This window comes from Esox lucius, chromosome 11, assembly GCF_011004845.1.
Source record: "Esox lucius isolate fEsoLuc1 chromosome 11, fEsoLuc1.pri, whole genome shotgun sequence".
NCBI lineage: Eukaryota > Metazoa > Chordata > Actinopteri > Esociformes > Esocidae > Esox > Esox lucius.
In genome coordinates, this window is record NC_047579.1 from 50,450,803 (window position 1) to 50,474,155 (window position 23,353).

At 42.4% G+C, this 23,353-nt stretch overlaps 2 protein-coding genes across 2 annotated transcripts; both read left to right on the plus strand.

Annotated features, from left to right (window-relative positions):
• The first annotated feature begins 7,136 nt into the window (after positions 1-7,136).
• Positions 7,137-12,160, plus strand: LOC105028361 (trafficking protein particle complex subunit 5-like). Its single transcript, XM_010901044.3, has 4 exons — positions 7,137-7,233; positions 8,035-8,070; positions 8,613-8,885; positions 10,238-12,160. Exons 3-4 carry the CDS (start codon positions 8,616-8,618, stop codon positions 10,532-10,534), a joined length of 567 nt encoding a protein of 188 aa, XP_010899346.1. The 5' UTR covers positions 7,137-7,233; positions 8,035-8,070; positions 8,613-8,615; the 3' UTR covers positions 10,535-12,160.
• Positions 12,161-12,372: 212 nt separating this feature from the next.
• On the plus strand, positions 12,373-23,024 carry mcoln1b (mucolipin 1b). The gene is made up of 14 exons (XM_010901043.4): positions 12,373-12,559; positions 13,653-13,894; positions 13,986-14,144; positions 14,403-14,559; positions 15,818-15,899; positions 16,131-16,227; positions 16,347-16,446; positions 16,561-16,667; positions 16,773-16,922; positions 19,195-19,296; positions 19,613-19,735; positions 20,158-20,364; positions 20,867-20,997; positions 21,126-23,024. Coding segments are annotated over exons 1-14 (1,692 nt in total). The 5' UTR covers positions 12,373-12,525; the 3' UTR covers positions 21,127-23,024.
• Positions 23,025-23,353: the final 329 nt, after the last annotated feature.

Genomic DNA, 23,353 nt, shown 5'->3' on the forward strand with positions numbered 1-23,353 from the left:
CCCCGAGTTGGTTTGTTGGAAAGGAGAATAAAACACCAGGAGTCAGGTCAATTACCGTATCGTATATCCATTTATTACAGAAGCTTCTGGAGACAAGTGTCGCCGCACAATGTCTAAGGATCAACAGTCAAAACATCATTTTTATACTTCTACTCTGCCCAAAAAGATAGAGGCGTTAACTTACAAAGCAAGTAAGCCATTGGCCCAATCCCAGTTCTATTCCTTATAGGATAACTGCAAGTATCCCCTTGCCCCCCTTCTGGTTTCTGTGTTGTCTGTCCGACTATGTGTGTGTGTCTCTGACCTGTGACCTGTTTCTCACAAAACAGACATACTAAATCTTTCTCTCCCCGGCAACCGCTTGAACAGGGTTTCCTATTCTCCTACTTGCTCCTTCAGTTTCAGCTCATATTACAAACAATTAATATTCTGCTTCATTGGTTACAACAGCTTATAACAGTTCACTAACTTATACAATCAATACATCTACAATTCCCCCTTTTGATCTCTCCCCAGAGAGATCACCCCTATTCGCCAAGCTCCAGTTCTCCCGGGTCATGCTGCTCCAGTAGAGGCATCAGCATCCCTGGTGGCGGTCCTGGAGCCTCCTCAATGGCTGTAGAGATCCCTCTCATGGCAAGCCCTCTTATGCATGGGATACAACAACACCCACAAGTAACCATTATAGCACCAAATGTAGAAAGCGATAAAAGAACAGACATTATCAAACCTCTCCACTGGCCGAACATCGAGGTCATCCATTCCTCCAGCGGATTATCTATCCCAGAATGCTCGTATGCGACCCCTTGACATAGTCCAATTCAATCCCCCAAATTTCCTCAAACAGGTGTCCTCAGGTGGGGTCGCGAACCTCTTCGCTGGGGGAATGAAGACCCGATGCCAACCTGGGAAACCTGTAACAACATACAACACACATCATTATTCCACCAATTCCCATATACCATTTCATTCTACTATCATCTCCCCAGACCTTTCTCTGTAACCCTGTCATCTTGGTACGAGTGGTAGCCACTCGGTGTCCTATACCCCCTTTTGTTACAGTATTCCTCAGTTCTTTCCCCTAAGAGTCTATTCCCCTGGCGTCGTCCTTTGTCTCCTTCACTCGCTCGTAGTCCCGCCGTGTCCTGGGGTCCGCTCCTGGCACCGGTCCGACTGGTGTTGGTCCTTCTTCCGTCCACGCTGGGGAAAGCTCCTCCTTCCCGGTTTGATGAGGTCGGTTAGCGACCTCCCTGGCTCCTGCGCTGGTGTACACTGGCTCCAATGGTACCACGTCTCTCCTTTGTCCCTCAGGCGGACCGCATGGCTCGTTCTCTCCACCACCTGATGAGGACCCGTCCACCTTGGCTCTGACCACTTTCGCTTGATGACCTTCAGCAACACCCACTCCGCCTGGGGCAGGTTCTGGTCCAGCGGGTGCAGGTCCCTCCTTTCTCCGACTCTGTTGGTGAATTCTGAAACGAGAGCTCCCAATTCATCAAAATACACTCTGTGGTCTTTGGGCCACTTGTCCCCTTCCGGGACCGCAGGCCCCGCGGCTGGTCCTGGAAACTGTCTCCCCATCAGCAGCTCGTATGGGGTGAACCCAGTGGTCTGATTTAACGAGCACCGAATCGTCATGAGTGCCAGTGGCAGTGCATCCACCCAGTTCAATTTAGTCTGTGCACATATCTTAGCCAACTTGTTTTTTAAGTTTTGGTTCATCCTTTCTACCTTTCCCTGGGACTGTGGATGGTACACAGTGCCAAAAGCATGTTTTAGGCCCAATAAGCTCTCTACCTTCTGTAAATCACTGTTCTTAAAGTGAGTCCCATTGTCTTACCTGATTTTCTCTGGGAAGCCGTGTCTGGGAATGTACTGGTTCACTAAACACTTGATCACTGTCTGACTGTCCTCCCTTCTTGCCGGCCAGGCTTCTGGCCACCCTGTGAACATGTCCACACACACTAATATGTAGCGGCACCCCCGTACAGTTTCCCCCATGTCCGTGTAGTCTATCACTATCTCTTGTCCAGGTCTCGTCGTCATGGGGAACGCCCCCATCTCAGGTTTGATCGTCGGTTTTGGGTTGTGGTGTGTGCAGATGGTGCATGTCCTAGTGTAGTTACGTACCATGTCTACCCTAAACGGGTGCCACCAATGGCACAAGTTCCTCAACTTCTGTGCTGGCCCTACATGGCCCAACCCGTGGGCTTCTGCAAATGTATCTCCCCGTATGGCTGGTGGAAGTATTACTCTACCGTCTGGCCCTCTCCAGAGCCCTCTCGTCTCTGTTGCTCTTCTCGGTTGCCAAATTGTTTTCTCTTGTGGGGAAGCCCCCTTTTGATGTCTCACTAGTTCGTCTCTCTCAAGGCCTTCTCCCCCTTTTTTCTGAAACAGGACCCCGTTCATGCCTTGACCTGTTTCAGAAACATCTAGAAAAAAAGGTTTTGTGTAGTCGGGTATGGCCAGATCAGCTGCGGTGGCTAGTTGTTGTTTCAGCAAAATGAAGGCCTGGTCGGCCGTGCAAGTCCAATTGAGAGTGGCTTTAAGTTTACGCATTCCCTGCTCCTTAACTAGCGCTCTAAGTGGCTCTGTGAGCCCTGAATAGTTTGGGATGTAATTGCGGTTGTACCCCGTGAGCCCCAGGAAAGATAGCATTTCCTGAACAGTAGTGGGTTTAGGATGGTGGAGGATGGTTGTGCGGTGAGCTGGGGAAAGCCCCGCTCCTTTCTGCGAGATTACTCTACCCAGAAAGGAGACCTGCGTCCTTACCAGCTGTAGCTTTTCTTTTGACACCTTGAACCCTTTCTCAGCCAGTCTGGTGAGGACCGTCATCGTAGCTTGGATGCAAGCGGCCACCGTCGTGTATCGCCATTGCCGACCCCTATGTGTGAAAGATAAAATATCACGAAGTTCCTCTGCTAGTGGGAGACAGAAAAAAGCGTTAGCCAGGTCAATGCAGGTGAACCATTTTTACGTCTTATAGCTGTGTGAGTACCATACGTTTGGCGCCTGAGGGAGTGTCCAATCAGTGCATTCGACTGCCCTTTTAACCATGGGCCCCAGGTCTTTTGCTTGGTGTTTAGGATGCAGGGCCAGTGACACATGCGGGACGGACTCCTCCGCCAACATGTACCACTGATCCTGCTCCTCTGTCAACTGTACATCTGCCGCCACCCCTTCAGGGCCTACATATATGAATTTAGACCCGACCTGCCACGTGTCCCCACACACTACATCCCCAAACCCCTCTCTATACACCTCATCGCCCTGTCGATCATAAAATAGGGTTACATGTGGGGGGTCTGGCGGAGGAAAGTACGGCTCGAGGAGGGAGATCCACGGCCTCCACTTGAAGTACTGGGACAAAATACCCTGTTTGTCCGGCTTTTCCGGTATCAATAGTCCCCAGTATATCTCTGCTATTTCACCCTTCACCGGTTGTACCAGGTACTGCCCTTTGCATGTGGTTTCAGGTCCGCACACCGCCGATGTCCCGTCTGGTAACGTGACTGTTAGTCCATCTGGAGAACATAAGATATTAGCCCCCAGTTTTATCAACAAGTCTCACCCCAATAAGTTCACTGGTGTGTTTGCCGACACCACATACGGATGGCTGAGGGCCTGTTTACCCAGTATCGTTTTAAGAGGAAATGTCACTGGCAAAGTCTGTCCCACTCCTTCAAACCCCACAACTTCCACTGTCTTGGAGGATAGTAGTCCTGTGACGGGAGGGGCGGTGATGGTGGAAAACGTGGCACCTGTGTCAACCAGAAAGGGGAAGTCCTTCCCGTCGACATTCAGGGACAGCATAGGGTCTGCCCTTCCCCCGCTGTCCCCTCCCCTCCCTGTAGACCGTCACGCCTGGTCCCACCCTCCCTCATAAGAGAGTGGGTATTGTCCAGGTGCACTAGGTGGTGGGACGGCGTGTGGGTTAGGAACTGGAGCTGCCCCTTGGTTTGGGTATCCTCTGCCCCTTGCAATGTTCTGTGGGCACTCTCTGGACCAGTGGTTCGGGTCACCACACGCAAAGCAGGCTCCGTATGGGACTTGGGTTCCTGGAGCCCCTCTGCCTCTACCCCGCCCCCTCCCCCTACCATAACCTCCCCTCGGAGTCCCTGGTCGATAGGGCGCGGTGAATGCCCCCCGGCCACTGTGAGTTTGGGGTGCCTATGTGGGAACAGGGTATAAATCGGGTGTGTCAGGTTCTCCTGAGCCTAGGGCTGCCATCTGTCTGTGTTTCTTTTTCCCTTCATTGAACCTCCCTTTGGCTTCACCCAGCTGTAAGCGCAACAGGTTCTCTCTCAGTTCCTGTATCTGTTTGTCTTTCTCTGTCTCCTCATCTTTAGCCCTCTGTAAATGATGCACTATGTGTCTTTCCCATACGTGTGATTCACTACCCGGCAAGTCAGGATTTGCCATCATTGCCCTTCTAAACCACTCCTGCTGCAGACCCCCCTTCCCCGGGTGATGCCCTGTGTGTTTGGTCCATGTTTCTTTACATGCTTCTAGATACTGTCTAGGGTGTTGCTCTTTTTCCCAAGGTAACTTGGGCATCGGGGCCCCAGTGGGCAAGGGAAATCATTCCCTCAGGGCCGTGGCTATGCGCCCGACCACCTGACTGAAAGGAGTGTCGTCAGGGCTCCGCCTAGTGGCGGCCCCTTTTTCTATCTCAGTCATAGCCTGGGCGGACACGGCTCGGGCGGCTACTGCCCTCCAGTCCCCCCATTTAGATATAACAGGCTCTGCTTACCTTTATCATGAGCCGGCTCTGAACCTGTGAATCTCGCGTAGGTTGTCTGGACCAGATCGAATTCCTTCTCCTCTTTCCAATCCCGGACGAGCCCCCAAAATTGTTGAAGTCTAACACTTCCCCGAGTTGGTTTGTTGGAAAGGAGAATAAAACACCAGGAGTCAGGTCAATTACCGTATCGTATATCCATTTATTACAGAAGCTTCTGGAGACAAGTGTCGCCGCACAATGTCTAAGGATCAACAGTCAAAACATCATTTTTATACTTCTACTCTGCCCAAAAAGATAGAGGCTTTAACTTACAAAGCAAGTAAGCCCTTGGCCCAATCCCAGTTCTATTCCTTATAGGATAACTGCAAGTACCCCCTTGCCCCCCTTCTGGTTTCTGTGTTGTCTGTCCGACTATGTGTGTGTCTCTGACCTGTGACCTGTTTCTCACAAAACAGACATACTAAATCTTTCTCTCCCCGGCAACCGCTTGAACAGGGTTTCCTATTCTCCTACTTGCTCCTTCAGTTTCAGCTCATATTACAAACAATTAATATTCTGCTTCATTGGTTACAACAGCTTATAACAGTTCACTAACTTATACAATCAATACATCTACACATGGCATACATGGTTGGCCTGACAACTGTTTCTGTAGTAAGCTGCTTGCTCAAAGTGTTTAATATATTCCACAAACTAAATTTCTGCTAACAAAGATCTTTGTTTATTCGGCCCTAAAATTAGCATTTCTGTTTTTCTTGAGTTTAAAAGCAAGAAGTTCTCTGTCATCCACTTCCTAATATCTGAAACGCATGCTTCCAAAGTAGCTTATTTTGGGGCTTCTCCATGCTTCATTGAAATATAAAACTGTGTGTCATCAGCATAACAGTGAAAGATGACATTGTGATTCCGGATTACATCCCCCAGAGGCAGCATACATAGTGAGAACAATAATGGGCCCAGAACTGAGCCTTGAGGAACACCAAAACATACCTTTGACTTGTCAAAGTGAGTTTGGTACACATCCGGAGGAAGGGGAGCAGTTTATTATGTTCAGCATTGACAGACCTAGCAGAGGAAATAGCTCCTTAAGTAAGTTTGTTGGAATCACGTCTAGCTGACAATTTGTGGGTTTAGAACTCATTACAAATTTAGTGAATGTGTCGAGCAATACAGTATCAAAAATTTCAAGTGTCCCCATAGACATCTGGTCATTACAACTAAACTGAAGACCCACTTCACTTGTTGAGCATTGCTTTTTTGTTAACTTTGTAGCTGTATTGAAGATACATTTTTGATTGTTTTTGTTCACCTCAATCAGGTTGGAGAAATAAGCTGATTGAGCAAATGTGAGTGATTTTCGGTATTGTAGTGTACTGTCTATCCAGGCTAGTCTGAATACTTCCAAGTTGGTGGAGCGCCAGTTTCACTCCAATATTCTGGAGGCTTGCTTGAGTGCTCTAGTCTTGTCTGTGTACTGGGGAGCAAGTTTCTTGTTGCGTATTTCTTTTGTTTTTAGTGGGGCAACCGTATCTAAAGTATTTCGTAGTATTTTCGAGTTTAGATCCTCAATTGGATCGTTTGCAGATTTATTTACTCGTCGTTGATGAGTGAGCTTGTAAGAATATCAAGGAAAATATTTGTAGTCCGAGAATTCCTAGTATGGCTTTTGAAACTCATTGTTTGCGGAGCAAGTGATAAATCAGGCCTGATTACACGTGATGTAAAAGAAAACAGGGCTCATAAAATCACTTAACTTATTAGGTTTTTTAAGAGCATATCTTAATATGGTTTCCAGTAGGTCATAGGTTTTTTCAGATCATATCTTAATATGGTTTCCAGTAGGTCATAGGTTTTTTCAGATCATATCTTAATATGGTTTCGGGTCAGGCTACACTTCCAGCTATTTTTCTGGAGCCTTCATTTAGTTTGCTCAAATTCTGGTTTGACAGAGCTTGCTACATTACTAATCCAGCTTTCTGGTATAACCATAAATCCTGAGATGCTTGAGGCCATTGTCTTTTGTCTTAAAGGGACACAGTGTAGAATTCCTGCCAGTAACATTTACAAGACTGAATTTAAACAATAACAACAACTTGTTTCCTCCTCTTTTACAGAATGAGACCGGAAGAGACCGGATTACTGTTACCTAGTCCAGAGAGGTTTATGGTAGGGAGATAGTACTGTGAGCATGAGGAGACAAAAATTATTGCAAACTGATAGACGAATCTGCGAGAAAGTGGGGAATATTTTAGGCACTCTGAACTATTTTGCTTTTTTTAACATTAACTTTTAAACATTTAGAGCAGATATCTTCTGGTCTTTAATGCTTGTATTTATGCGGGTAGTATAATTAGAAATCTTACACAATGGCCCCTTCACAACCGAAGTAACTTTGTAGTTGCGCTCATACTAGGTAATATACTAGACACGTGACCAGAATAGGAAGTCGCCAACGCCAATGTTGTAGCAGCTCCAAGCGAAGAGTGAAGGTTTGTAGGTCCTTTGAACTAAATAATATTTATGATTTAAGCTGTCTATAGTTCACAAGTTTACATCGCAAGGAACTGATGTTGTCCTCCAGTGAGGTTTCCAGCACGCGGCTTTTAACAAGGGCTAACTTATAGTGTTGCTAGCATCGAAATATCTTCTTGCCACTGCAGTAAGAATCATGACCATTTTGTAACTTGAATGCACAGTTCTGTTTTTTTTATTAATCCAGAGATTTAGTTTATATGTTGGTTTGTGGAGTATGGACTATAACATTTCCCATAGTTTGGCAGCTACTTTTTAGAAGTACCAATATGTGAAGGATTCCATATTGGGTATTGATGTACTACGCAGATAATGGTGAAACACCATTTTCGTTCCAATCTAGGAGTTGTTGCCTTATTATCCGATTTTCACTTGTCGTTAGCCTTAGTTGCGCATCGTTACTTTGGTTGTAGGATAGATCTTTCTTCTCAGACCATAAAACTCTAGTTGGGGATTTAACTATTTTTCATTGTAGTGGAACTACCTGGGGTTAATACTTTTTTTTGGACACTTTACAACCCCAGTAGTAGTGTCCATAGAAATTATACACATGCCTTAGTCTAGAAACGTATTTTTGCTTTTATTTAGGTTTGTTTTCATCTCAGCCTGTGTAACAATGCGCATCTAATGTTGTGGAATGTTTTAGAAAAAGGTTTATGTTAAGGATAGTAAATAGTTCTCAGGCTGTTTTGAACTAACCATGTGCTGGTTTCTCAATAACAATGGAATTGACTGAATTTTTATTCAATATGTTTCAGCTAATCGGAAGTGAGTTGCCCAACTGACACAGTTTTGTAAGTAAAATGTTTTGTTTAGCAGAGTTAATACACCCTAGTCCTGGTTTTCATGAGGCAACAAGGTGTTACTTAAATATTTAACATGCATATCCGCAAGTAGGGTAGCCTAGTTTCATATTGCCTCCACAATATGCTTTATAAAATCATATAAAATCTTTTGTTTATATATATGTTGTGTGTATGTGTCCCAAATAGTGGTGGGTTGCAGTTTTACTATTATACTCAACTCGGTGACACTGGTTTTGTAGATCAGCTTGTTTTTTCATAGCAATGCAGAGTAGCTCACTAGAAGGTTGGTACTGGGCTATGTATTGTGAAATATACCTGCTGTAAAGTAGAAATGATCTGAACATCTATATTGCTAACATTATCTCTTTATCATAGCTCACCCATTCTAATTTAATATGCCTAGAAGTTGATCAAGGAAACACTCCAAGTCACTAATGACCTTGAAGGTGACTCCAAGTATGAGTCCTGAAAATTGATATAATTATCACTTCAGACTATTTCCCTTGTGTTCACAAATCTCATGCTTTCAGAAAATGGACACTCGGTTCACAAGAGGAAAGTCAAATATCCTTGAACGTCCTTTAACCCGTCCCAAGACTGAAGTCAGTGTGAGTGCCTTTGCGCTGCTCTTCTCTGAGATGGTTCAGTACTGCCAGAGCCGTGTGTACTCTGTGTCCGAGCTGCAGCAGCGCTTGTCAGACATGGGTCAGGGCGTTGGTGCCAGTTTGCTGGACGTCCTAGTGCTAAGGGAGAAGAATGGGAAGAGGGAGACCAAGGTGCTGAACATACTGCTGTTTGTTAAGGTATGTACTGGAATGGGCTCAAGTAGTTAATAAGGCTTTATATAATAGTTTTATTTTAACAGGATTGAAATAAAATGTTACTTTATCTAGAGTTAGGGAAAGAATGGTATTAGATGTATATGTATATTTGAGTATTTTGAAATATACAGCATTCAAAAATTGTTACTTGTATTAATACATTTCTATAATAATACAATGTCTGTCAAATTGTATGTGAGAATACTATGATTGTTTTGGGAATCACAATGCAACCCCTTTTCAAATATGTTTTCAACAAACATTTCAAGAACACTCACATAACCGGCTCTAGAGGTTTAGCAAAAGGCAAGTATTCTTGTACAATTTGCTGAATAGATTAATTGACTTAAAGGGACAAAACATCCCATAAAAATGTAACATGGCATCTTGTTTCCTATGACACCAATGTATGTACAGTGAAATAAGATTTTTTTTTGCTGCCATGTATATTTACAAGTTAAATTCGTACCAAATAATATGGTAATGTCTATTTGTAAAGTGTCTTCAAAATATTTACCAGTACTGTGAAAAATGTATTTTAAAGGCATTTATCTGCATAGTGTTTGTTTAAAAAAAACGAAGTACATAAAATTGAATGCAAAGAAACACAAACAATGAGGTATAACAAAATATATTCTAAAACAGAATTAAAACCTGAAGCAATATGCTTTGTAATTCTGTGATAAATTCTTAAAAAAAAAAAAAAAAAGGATTTGCCATAACTTCTTTAGGCTTTTGCTGCTTCATGTTATTTTGCCTTTTCAAGGGATTCCACACCAGGGCTCAGGTGGCTAATTATATGTTGAATGTTCATTCAGCCGATTACCACTCCCAAATACTGTAGGTCTAAATTGTTGGTGCCGGTATGCTGGATCAAGTTCAAAGTATTTTATTTATCAAATGCACCGAATAACCGTGTCATTCTGAACAATGAAATTCTTGTGACATGGCAGATCTACGTAGTAAGAATCAAGAAATGTATAGCAATAATAAACATAACAATGTCAACTAACAGCAATTTTTTTAAATGTAGAATGGGGAATATGAACAATATGGGTAGAAGCATTGAATTTTATAAATATGTGTGATATGGCTATGAATGGTTCATACAAAAGAATATTCTAATATACATTGAATGTACATGGAAAGACATCAGATATGAATGTCTTTCCATGTACATACAGATAATACATATCTTATGAATTAATTTCTTTTAGACAACACAGGAAATCATTGTTTTTTTTTTTTAATGATGGTTCTTTTTTATTATCATTTTATAACACCTTCCAGATGAATGGCTTTCAACAATGTTTCTGTCCCACTTTATTCCATAGGTGTCAGTGTGGAAAGCCCTGTTCGGTAAAGAGGCAGACAAGCTAGAACAGGCCAACGATGACGATAAGACCTACTACATCATAGAAAAGGAGCCTCTGATCAATGCTTACATCTCTGTACCCAAGGAGAACAGCACACTGAATTGTGCTGCGTTCACTGCTGGCGTTGTGGAGGCCATTCTCACACACAGTGGCTTTCCTGCCAAGGTCACAGCCCACTGGCACAAGGGCACCACGCTCATGATCAAGTTTGATGAAGCTGTGATAGCCAGAGACAAGGCCCTGGATGGCAGATAGGGGACACGGGAGAGTGTTGTCGTGCACATGATGGAAAAGAACATGAAGATAATGTTTAACATTATCACTTTTTTTAGGTCTCCATGGCTGAGTTTGCACAGGCAGACCGGTTCAAACTTTTTTTTTTCCCCACTGTTTTGTTTTTGACCAGTCACATTTAATTTTTTGGTGATCAACAATTTAGTGAGGGGGGAAAAAAACTGAACAGAATGTAAACATAGTCCATTTGCTCTAGTTACTGTAGGTAATGGATCTGTTGTTTGTGATGTGGACTAAGTGCTCTGTAGACTTGACTTATTGTGTTTTCTGTGTGAATATACTGTACATTGAGCAGTAGGACATAGTTATTTAAATGTTATGAGGAGTGACCAAAATGTGAATTAGATTTTTTCCCTGTAGTTTTTATCAAAAAAGCAAACAAAAGACTGATCCACAGCTTTTATTTATTTGGGACAAGGAGGGTCTATTTAAGACATCTTGTCAGTCCTTCACATTATATGATCCCATGTAATTCAATTCAGTTTTTTCTTTCTTTCTGCAGTCTAAACAAGCAGATACCACATAATGTAATCATTCTAACCATACCTGCTTTTAAATCAGATACAAATCTGATTGTTGGGCATGAGGTTTGTTTTTGAACTGTCAGAAGTATTTGCCGTCTTGCATTATATCCAGTCTGGCTGCTTGGTAGCTACTCTGTTCAGTTTAACAAAAACACTTGGCAGCTAACTTTATAAACAACTTAGTGAGTGTGCGAGCAAAACAAACAACTAGCTAGCCATTATAATGTTAAACATTCGGCGCAACTGGGAATGATTCATGGCAGGCATTGTCTCCTGAGCTTGGTTCATACTGCGCCTTCTCCGTCTGTGGAAGCCGAACTATTAGACAACATCACTGCACATCCTCTTAATATTCTAACAAAGCATGACTCCATCAATAGCTAACGGCTGTTTGATCACACATGATTTGGTCGCATGTAGCTCAGTATTTATATGGTCTGTAAAGAACAAGCAATATGGGAGCTCCCACAATGGCATTCGGATTTCGTCCAAACCCAATGTCTTTTCAATAGTTGTATGTTGACAGAGGGTCAATGGCTTGTCCCTTTCCATGAATTTCCATTCGGTTTTAAAGACAAGAACCATCTGCTGAGTTGAACTATGAGGAAGATGGGCACATTATCCAGTTATCACACTCCATCCATGCATGTGACAGTGGATCAACATTTTCTGGTGTGGGTGTTTCTGTTGTGAATAAAGCTTGAGATTGTTCTCAAAGATTGTGACGGATGTGAATGTCATATATTTAGTTTTTGGTATTTTGACATTTCTGGTCTCATGAATGACCAATGCTTTGAAGATTAGGCTACTGTATTTGCTGCTACCGTTGTATTCTGTTATACAATATTTTATGTTGTTATCATACATGTGAAGGTTGTCGGTGGTCATACAGAGAGCATGGTTTTGGCCATATCCTAATTTTGAAGTGTAGATTAATTCCTTACCTTTACAATCCTGGTTTACAACGTTATTTCATATGTTAATTGTTTTCAAATGTGCTATGGTTTTAAATGCCGGTATGTATCTGTCTAGCAATCGATATTAAAATACATTCCTAAGAACAGGTGATCTTGAGTTGTGGATAATGTTATCGAAAGCGCTGAGGGGCTAATGGGAGCTTAAAACAATGGTTCTATCACAAATTAAATATTTTGAGAAACTATTGACTATCAAGGCGTACATTTATATGTAATTCATTTGTTTTTGAAGAAGGACTACAGGGAACTGACGGCACTCAGACATTCACTTTTTCCATGACATGTCACATGGTGATTGCCACGTGACCACTGGAATCTGCAGCTTTGTTATTGTTGGCGGTGTGCAACCTTCGGTTAAATAGGTTTCCTTCATTTTTTAGCATTCTGACAGCTCTTCTACTAACCTCATCAATGTCAATCTTTTGAATGTATTCATGTCCTACGTATCGCCATGGCCTCATCGAACTGCAACAGCATCCAAAACGGTAGGTTATGTATTTTAATGTAGGCTATCCTAAGTCTGAGTACTGTACTGTAGGTGTAGCTATAGATTTCCGTAAAGATCATATATTTTATAGAATCAAATAAGCATGAAAATGTCTAGGTCTTCCATAGCATTAGGCCTAATCTATTGTGTCATACCTGGTCCTACCTTTAGAACCACAATTGTGCAGAATAGGTAGGGTTGGGTTCAGGTTCTGTTTGTTTAGCACACCTGTCATGCACGCAAAACTGCTGACGGTTGTTGGCATTAACCGTTTGCATTGACGTAACCAAGAAAGCTTACAATTGTTTTTGGTTATCACTCCTCCAGAAATGATTTAAAGCAAAAGTGTAGGCCATGTCAAATGTTTGCGCGCACACGTTGTCCACTTCCCGTCAGATGCGAAACAGTCAGGAATGCGTGATGAGCGAGGCCACTGGATTTGGAGATGTGGTGCTGGTGTCTTTTTCTATATTAAACATATATACTGGTCAACATTTAAAAAGGCGCTCAAATTTGTTATAGTGGAGTGACCGTATATTATAGGCCTAATGGAAGTGTCCTTACTGAGAGCAGGCTACATCTGGTTATGAATGCTTTGCGGTGTGGCTCCAAATAGAGCGGTGTTTCAAATGTCTGATCTTATAAATGAGTAGGTTACTTGTCGATTCAGTTGAGTCCGAACTTCATAATACAAATGGCCTTCAAAGCCATTTTTCTTCAATCAGCCAACTAGCTACTGGATTAAAATGTGTTTCCATGGTGAACCGGTTTTAATAGAGAGCAGGAACTGATCTCAGCGCATTATCTGAGACAGATTAGTCTGTTAGGCAGCGATTTGGTGCTTGGGTGCAGGAGGTTGTGACCGTGTTGTGGGAGACGAATGCTTGGTTAAATAAGCCAAATAGGTCAATGGCAATTGCACTGGGAATGTCTGACCACTTCCTTACTGGTTAATGTTGGCCACGTTTTTCAGACTGTTCCGCCAGACCTTCCCCCATGACCTCCAAGGAGGTGTGAGACAATAAAGATTTTACAGGTATTGCTTGGCAAGACTTGTCTATAACCTGTTTGTCAATGACTGTCTCTCACAGAGAAAGATGGGCTGTTTTCACCTGTGAGTAGCTATGGCTCTCATGACCTGCTCAGTGGTGGGAATCCCCGACTCTCTGGCCTGGTTGGCTCAGAACTCCAGCAGCAGCAAGAGGAGGAGGAGGCACTGCGGAGGAAGCTCAAGTACTTTTTCATGAGCCCTTGTGACAAATACCATGCCAAGGGCCGTAAGCCCTACAAATTGGGCCTGCAGCTGCTCAAGATCATTATTGTCACTGTGCAGGTGAGTTCTAGGAGCTGTTATTCATGGTGGGGACTCTCAATAGATTTGTTCTTCCTTGTGAACTTCAACCACCTCTTTCTTCCTTCACTAGTTAGTCTTGTTTGGCTTGAGCAATCAGATGGTGGTGACATTCAAGGAGGAGAACACGGCAGCCTTCAAACACCTTTTCCTCAAAGACTACCAGGATTCTTCCACGGCCATTTACAGACAACGTGAACTTTACAGCCACATTTATTATGCCATTGATCAGGTACTAGTCCCTTGGCGTTCAGATGAGAGAGACTACTCTGCAACTGGGTCCTTTATGCAATGCATTGTTTTATTTTGTGTTAGTCAAGAATCTGTTGTCATTATCACTGTATGTTGCTTATTATTTTGTGTTAGTCAAGAATCTGTTGTCATTATCACTGTATGTTGCTTATTATTTTGTGTTAGTCAAGAATCTGTTGTCATTATCACTGTATGTTGTTCATTCCTCTCTTTATTCTTTCTCTTCCCCTCTCCTCAGTATCTGGCTCTACCCCAGACGGCACTGGGCCGATATGCGTATGTGCGGGGTGAGGGCGTCAATGGGAGCGCTCTCTCTCTGTGCCAGCGGTACTATAAGAGGGGCAGCATAGAGCCTGTCAATGACACCTTTGACATCGACCCCCAAGTCTTCACTGGTACCGTGGCTGCATTCTCTCTCATTTTTCTCTGTTTATTAACCCCCCCCCCCCCCCCCCCGTGTCAGCTGGCGGTCACAGACAACAGTTGGTGTCTAAGCACAGATTGTTCCTCCGTGCCACGTGATATGTTCAGAAGATGAAAGCTCAATGAAAGTTTCCCGGGTATCGGAAAAGCCAAACTTCCCCTCGAGCAGCCAGTGCCCAAACATGGAGTTTAGTCATGGTTCAAGAAGGATAATGAACGCCTCCCTTTGAACTTTTTGGGTCTGTTGACTTTAGTATAATCTCGTTCTCTATTGCTGTACCTTGCGAGCCGGTGCCCTTCTCAGGCCTGTTCATTTATGGACTGGAATCTTGGTTTTCACTTGTAAAGTGTGGGACAAAATGTTATTGGCCTTGAGCCATTGTGCGTTGGGGCCCAGAGCCCATTATCGAGATACCTTCTCCCTTTCTCATGGAACACAGACATTAACTTACGGTGCAATATTTCTCCACTGCCAGTTCTCTTGGATTCACGAGGAAGTGACTATTGGGAGTGAGTCAGAGCTTCACGTAATTATCTTGTCTATATAAGTGCTTTTTCCAGTAACATCAGCAAAACATTTTTTATGTAGAGCGGACCCAAATGGAAACATTCAGTTAGAGCTGACGTATTGTGTGTGGTTTGGCAACGGACCACTGTGTGAGATGTTATCAAAAGTGTTGTCATGGTTGGGAACCAAACAGACTTAATGTGCCAGTGTAGTTCAAAAACACTTAGATTTTTCAAAAATATTCTATTGTATTTAAGCTGTTAGGTCAAAATAAAATTGTTATATACTGAAAATTATCATAAAATATGTACAATCTGATTTGTTAGACCAGTCACGTTAATCTGGGTAAGGGGTTGGGCTCTTGAGCATTTTATAAGTCAATCAGGGCTGTATGTAAATATCTTCAAATTTGTTTCCTAATGCCCCATGATCATACTGAGCATTTCATGAGCCAAGTGAAGCTCAAGGAAATAAGTGATGAAACTATATTGGAATATTTGAATAAATGTATTGAATAAACACAGTGAAATGTAATTACCAAGGCTGCATGGAGGCTTTAAGATGATCCTTTTTCAAAATGTCTCTACAAAATTAATTGTGTTTAATGTCCATTGGATTTGGAAAAGGTGATTTACAGAATTCTATGTTTTATAAATATATTGGTTTGGAAACTAAAATGAGCTGGATTCCCCTCTTACCAAATTATTCTGTCATTCTTTCAGATTGCATTGGTGTGGACCCTCTACCAGACCCTCCTTCACCTGATTACAGGGACTACAAGAACTTCACCCTCCACTTCTACAAGTGAGACACACACGCACGCGCACACATGCACGCAAAGTTTTTGTAAAAGCGCTTAGTGAAATCTGCTAATGTAAAAAGGGCTTTGTGAAATAAATCAGATTGACTGGTTTTGAATTCCATTTGACGGTGTCAGTGGTACTCCTTTCTGCTCATGTATTGCTAATGCCTGTGTAGTTCACTCACGAGTGTAGCATGAAACCGTCTGGTGATCTTCTTTCCATCGTCCTCCAGGCTGATCAATGTGACAATTCAGTTCCAGCTTAAAGCCATAAACATCCAGACCATCATAAACAATGAGATCCCTGACTGCTACACCTTTGCCATCACGGTGAGGCCAGTTTCCTCTGAACTTCCCCGTACACTCTACTGCATCTTGGACTGCGGTTTTAGCGCCAGGACTTGTGTTGTACAGTAGCTACGTTTACCATGTGGCTTTTTTGCTATCAGATCGTCCTGGACAACAAGGCTAGCAGCGGCAGAGTGAAGACCAGTCTTGTCAACCATGCCTCCATCAAGGAGTGCAAAGACTCCAATGTGTGGGGGCACGGTGAGAGAGGGAGAGGGAGAGAGAGAGAGGGAGGGAGGGAGGGATGGTGGGTGCTGTGTTTGCCAATTCCTTCCTCACACGCTCCCTGATTTAGCACTCCTCTTCCTCCCGCAGCGGAGAACTATCTGAGGGAGTCGTTTGACGTGGTTGTAGCCGTGGCGTGTCTTCTGTCTCTGTCGCTGTGCGGTCGCTCCATTGTCAGGGGAGTCGTCCTACAAAATGTAAGGTCGGCTGAGCCCCTGAAGTCTACGTTATTGTTAAATTGTGAGATCATGTTACCTCTTCACTTCCTGCTCATTTGTTTGTCCTGTGTATGTGTCTGACAGGAGTATGTCCAGTTCTTCAGACACAGGCTGAATCACAGTGTGGGCTGGGCAGATAGGATGGAGTTCATTAATGGCTGGTACATCCTGCTTATCGTCAGTGACATGCTGACCATCATTGGCAGTTTCATCAAGATCGGCATCGAGTCCAAGGTGATTCCACAGGACCAGATGGCCCACCGGAATAATTAACGTCCCCATGGAGAGAAAAGGAAGCCCTTTGGCAGGGGCAACGTAGGGAGCGAGATGGGACTCAACGATGAAACAACTGATCTCGGAACAATTTCTTTTTACAAAGTGTAGAATACATACAGGTCCGGAAATATTTGGTCACTGGCACAGTCTTCATAATTTTGGCTCTGTACGCCACCATAATGGATATGAAATGAAACAACCAAGATGCAATTGAAGTGCAGACATTCAGCACAGTCCCCTTATTTATATGCAATTGGACAAATTAACACAATCATTAATAAAATGTTAATACTTTGTCGAGAATCCTTCGCAGGCAATGACTGCTTGAAGTCTGGAACGCATGGACATCACCAAACGTTGGGTTTCCTCCTTGGTGATGCTTTGCCAGGCCTTTACTGCAGCTGTCTTCAGTTGTTTGTTTGTGGTTCTTTCTGCCTTAAGTTTTGTCTTCAGCAAGTGAAATGCATGCTCGATCGGATTGAGATCAGGTAATTGACTCTGCCATTGCAGAATATTCCACTTCTTTGCCTTAAAAAACTCTTTGCTTACACAGTACGTTTTGGGTCATTGTTGATCTGTAAAGTGAAGCGCCGTCCAATCAACTTCACTGAATTTGTCTGAATCTGAGCAGACAATATATCCCTATACACTTCAGAATTCATCCGGCAGCTTCACATCATCTGTCACATCACCAATAAACACTAGTGACCCAGTGCCACTGGAAGCCATGCATGCCCATACCATCACACTGCCTCCACTGTGTTTTACAGATGATGTGGTATGCTTCAGATCATGTTCTGTTCCAAGCCTTCTCCATACTTTTTTCTTCCCATCATTCTGTACAGATTGATCTTAGTTTCATCTGTCGAAAGAATGCTGCTCCAGAACTGGGATGGCTTTTTTAGATGTTTTTTGGCAAAATCTGGCCTTTCTATTCTCAAGGCTTATGAATGGTTTGCACCTTGTGGTGAACCCTCTGTATTTGCTCTCATGAAGTTTTCTCTTTATGGTAGACTTGGATAAGGATATGCATACCTCCTGGAGATAATTCTTCACTTGGGTGGATGTTGTGAAGAGGTTTTTCTTTACCATGAAAATGATTCTATGATCATCCACCACTGTTGTCTTCTGTGGATGTCCAGGCCTTTTTGTGTTGCAGAGCTCAGCAGTGCGTTCTTTTTTTCTCAGAATGTAGCAAACTGTTGATTTGGCCACTCCTAATGTTCCTGCTATATCTGATAGATTTTATTTATTCTTTTTGCTGCGTAAGGATGGCCTGTTTCACTGGCATTGAGAGCTCCTTTGACTGCATGTTGTGGGTTCACAGCAACAGCTTCCAAATGTGAATGCCACACCTGGGATCAACTGCAGACCTTTTACCTGCTTTATTGATGAAGAAATAACAAAGGAATGGCCCACACCTGTACATGAAACAGCTTCTGAGTCAATTGTCCAATTACTTTTATCTCTTGAAAAAGAGGGGCTCCCTATTAAAGAGCTGTAATTCCTAAACCCTTCCTCCAATTTGGATGTGAATTCCCTCAAATTAAAGCTGAGAGTCTGCACTTTAAACCCATATTCATTATTTAACTGTAACTTGAATTTTGTTAATTTTGTTAAACAGACAAAATAACAAAACTTGTCAGTGTCCAAATACTTCCGCAACTAACTGTATGTTAACATCAGTAGGGAACTATGTTTTGTAGACTTCAAACAGTGTTCTTTTGAAATGCGTATCATTGAGTAGGCATTGCATAGCTTGGCCCGTCTCTTCCTTAGGTTCTGCCTGCTAGCCATCTATTGGGAACAACGGTGTGTGGTCTAATGTGGGTTAATTATTTGAATTTGTAATCATAGATAACAACACATTGCTTTTATTTTCCTACCAGTCCCCACCCCTATTACTGTACGTACTGTTTGTTTTGTTTGTAAAAAATGTATACACATTATGTGTTTAGATTCTGGATTCTGCCACACATTAATAGATCTTTGAATTACCTGATTAATTTGTTCTGATATATATTTTTTGTTCTAATTCATGTTTGCATTGTTGCTAAACGTTTTATTGAACTGTTAGTAACAAGCTAATAAGCAGTTTGCTACACCTGCTATAACATCAGCAAATCTGTGTGTGTGTCCCGTAGGCTCAGATTTGGTGTCGTTTTGGATTAGACTGAGAAAACAATGTAATCCTTAGAAGTAATTTATCTGAATTGACTCTGACCAACAGAACCTGTCATCCTATGACGTGTGTGGGATCCTGTTGGGTTCCTCCACTCTGCTAGTGTGGGTCGGAGTCATTCGCTACCTTAGCTTCTTCCAGAAGTACAATGTGAGTGACTTGACATGATGCACACTATCAATTGAACTGAAATGCACACACACACACACACACACACACACACACACATGCGGACCCTTTAGTTTACTGGCCTTCGTGGGTGGATTTGCATCACATCCATATCCACGAGGAGATGTTTTGAACAGGGTGAGGCTGGAGGGGGAGCTGAACAGATATTTTAATAGAGTTTTTCCCCAGTACACCTGACAGTATAACTCACAAAGGCAGCAGATGGACGGTAATTCGTACAGCAGACGATACAAAGCTAAACGTGTGACATCTCTCCCTCCCTAACTCTTGCCCGTAGATCCTGATTGTGACAATGCGGGCTGCCTTCCCCAATGTAATCCGATTCTGCCTCTGTGTAGCTGCCATTTATCTTGGTTACTGCTTCTGCGGCTGGATCGTGCTGGGGCCCTACCATACCAAGGTATCTGTCATGGACAAATTATACATATTGTATGGGTATTTCTGTGACAATGAGTGCTTAGAGCAACTGACCAGTAACTGGAAGTTTACTAGATGGAATTACCGAGCCGTCAAGGTGAAAAAAATATTATTTTGTGGTATCCCAAAGTAATCCAGTTAACCCCAATTCCTCCCAGGATGTTTTTGAAAAGGAGACACATTTTGTTGTTACCTGGTAAAAGAAGAGGAAACAGCTGAACCTAATATAAAATGAAATGTACAGCCCAATATCACCTGCATTTTTTATTTGTTGACTGTTTAGCCTATTTTGATGCGTGAAAATAACCAGTTTTTAGTGTGCCCCTTCAGAGCATGCTGAAGAGCGAATGCAGCCCAGGGGTAAACACCCTGGATTTGACCTCATCTTCCTTTCTGTCCCATCAGTTCCGCTCTCTGTCCATGGTGTCCGAGTGCCTGTTCTCTCTGATCAATGGAGATGACATGTTTGTGACGTTTGCTGAAATACATAAGAGCGGCACCCTGGTGTGGTTGTTTAGCCAGGTCTACCTCTACACCTTCATCTCCCTCTTCATCTACATGGTGCTTTCGCTCTTCATCGCCCTCATCACGGGAGCCTACGACGCCATCATGGTACTGTGGGGGGGGGGGGAAGGCATGGATGAAATACAATGCTAGGAGGGAGGATAAATGTATATGATGGTGCTATTTCGATGGTTGAGGTGTTTGGCCTTGATCGTCTATTTACAGGAGGTCTTCAATTCAGGCATCTGGTTGGTGATGTTTAATGGAAAGTGTGTGGTTCTGTATTACATCCATGAACACCTCACAGCTTAACTGTCTTTGGTCGAGAGAGTGGGTTGCTGCACAATAACCACAAATAGTGCCAAAAGTGGTCAACTATGAGTGATTAGCTATCCAGTAATGAATTTAAGGAAGGGCTGGGTCTGTAGGTGTGCAATAGAAGGGGCTGAGGATTGAGTGTGGAACAACTGGGGGAACTATTGGACAGATTTAGTGACATCAAAATACAATATGGAGTGTTGATATGAAGCAAATGTTTCAATAGACAAACAGTAGGAAGGATAAATATACTTTCCAGGAGTTGTGTCAAAGCACTCTTGTCTTTTTACAGGCCCAAACCCAAGAGACTATGCACATCACTGACCTGCATGCTTTCATAGCAGAGTGTCCTGACACACCCTGCTCTGGAAGGTTCCGTGGACCAGAGACATCATCCTGTGCATTCTTCTGCTGCTTTGACTGGTAAGGGGAATGACAGGAGGGAGAGAGTGTGTATGCATTTGTGCGTGTCGTTCAGGGTTTGATGTTTCTGTCCTTAAATTCATCTTCATTCCATTGACACTGAATGGTCATTTGTGTCTATATCTCAGATTCGCCCCAACTGGAGCAGGTCATCAGGATGATCTTGCCACTGTCCTCTATAGGCTGTGACACACTGGTGCATTTCACTTCACACAGACCGGTCCAATACAACTCCTGTAGCTCATACATTCATTTGTTTTTGTACTTATTTAACGTTCCATTTACATGCAGTTGTTACACTGATAAGGCTGGCACATTTAGGTAGCAAATTCATGGCCGCATGAGAGACGTCTTTTCAGAGAGGACACACATTTTGCAGAATGCATACAGTATGTGATTATATGTTGCTTATTAGAAATTTTTTATTTTATTTATCATGGTGCAATAGTTTTTTTATTTAATTTATATTTTTGATAAGTCTTTAGTTATTGCGAGACTCAATAGCTGAGCGACAGCAATATCATTACAGCATTACCTCTATGTAAAGGACCTTGTTGTTAACATTGTCCTCTGAATCATGTCTTAAACCTGCACGCCGTTATGTACAGTATATGCATGGGCATCTTTAGTGAAGGCTACTCCACCCCATGTTTCCTGTTCATTCTTTGGTCCATTTCCCTTTGTTCTTCTCCTCTGGGTGAAATGACTGCATGGACAAGGATGAGCCCGGTAGCCATAGTTACTCATCAATATTTATGAACCTTTTACTTTGAAGGGGCGGTTGACCCTGGTCTGCACATCAATATATTAGGAGACGAGGCATTTGGTGGCTATTTAAAGTGCACTGTACAGAGGTCATATCACTAAGGAAACGCTGTATTTTAACATGGCTAAAATGTTTAGAAAATATGTTTAGGAATTATGTGATTGGCTGACTGTTGCACCAGACCGATATAGGGACAGTAGTGATGTGTCAGACATTGTGGATTGGTTGACATTGAATTCAGTCCACTCAAGGGTAGCTGTTCATTTTCTTTTCATTGGTCTGGGCGAATTCAATCTGCAAACCAATGTGGTGCAAATAATCACTGAATTAAAGGGACTAAATTATCATATTTTATGTTTTAAGTGATAGTGTAATTCCAGTGTATCACAGCTTTTAGAGGAGTATTGGCAGCAAAAAAAAAAGCACTTTCATTGCAGAAGCTTTGTAAAAGGATCAAAGGGACAGCTTTGTCAAGATGGTACAACTCATACATTTATAGATACTAACCAGAACGCATTGTTTCTTTTTTTCATGACATGATTAGTTAAAATAAAAGAACTTGGTATGTTTTTACTACCAATTAACTTTTATTGTTTTTACTAAGTCAATGTATCTTGCTTGAGATTGTTTTGAGGGACCAACATGCAATAACCTGGAGCAGCATACTGCTAGTAAGAGATGTAGTAGGTAATACTGTAGGAATACTGTATTTTGTTAACTGTGTTTCCTTATGTTACTTATGTGCTAATTTTGAGTTCTGTTTTCATAGTTTTTATTTTGTTTATTAATGTTGTTTGCCTAGACTGATACTAGTTATATATAATATACACACATGCATATGTACATACAGCTCTGGAAAACAATTAAGAGACCACTGCAAAATGATCATTTCCTCTGGTTTTACTATTCATAGGCATGTGTTTGAGTAAAATGAACAGTTTTGTTTCATTCAATAAACTACTGACAACGTTTTGGAAGCAACCTGACACTCACTGAATCCTTCTGTCAGTAAAGCCAAAATTGAACCACTCTTTTCCTCACTCAAAGCTTTTCTTTTCAATTCTTTTGTCATGCTGAATAGTTTTTTTAATTTTTTATTCAAATTACCTTTGAGGTACTACTTGCACTGTTTTTGCCATCCAACTGGTCCTATTGCATAAGGGATAGTGATTACCACAGTAGTGGTTTTTATACTTTTCCTTGTTAAATTAGATTTGGTTCAGGTAATCACCTAATCAGTACCTCATTAAGTAAAATGAGGTGTGCCTGTGTTGGAATTCAACAGACACTGGAATGGAATGGCTGCCATACATGTAGAGATGCTGATTTAAGAACAATTAGGAGGGGTTTCTTTATTTTTTCCAGAGCTGTATATGTACAGTGGATAGAAAAAGTCTACACACCCCTGTTAAAATGCCAGGTTCTTGTGATGTAAAAGAACGAGACAGATAAATCATGTCAGAACTTTTCCCGGTTGTTTTTGGGCCAAACATACCTTTTGGAATTATGGCCAAAAAGCTCAACATTGGTTTACTCAGACCATAACACATTTTCCCACGTGCTTTTGGGGGACTTGATGTTTGTTTTTGC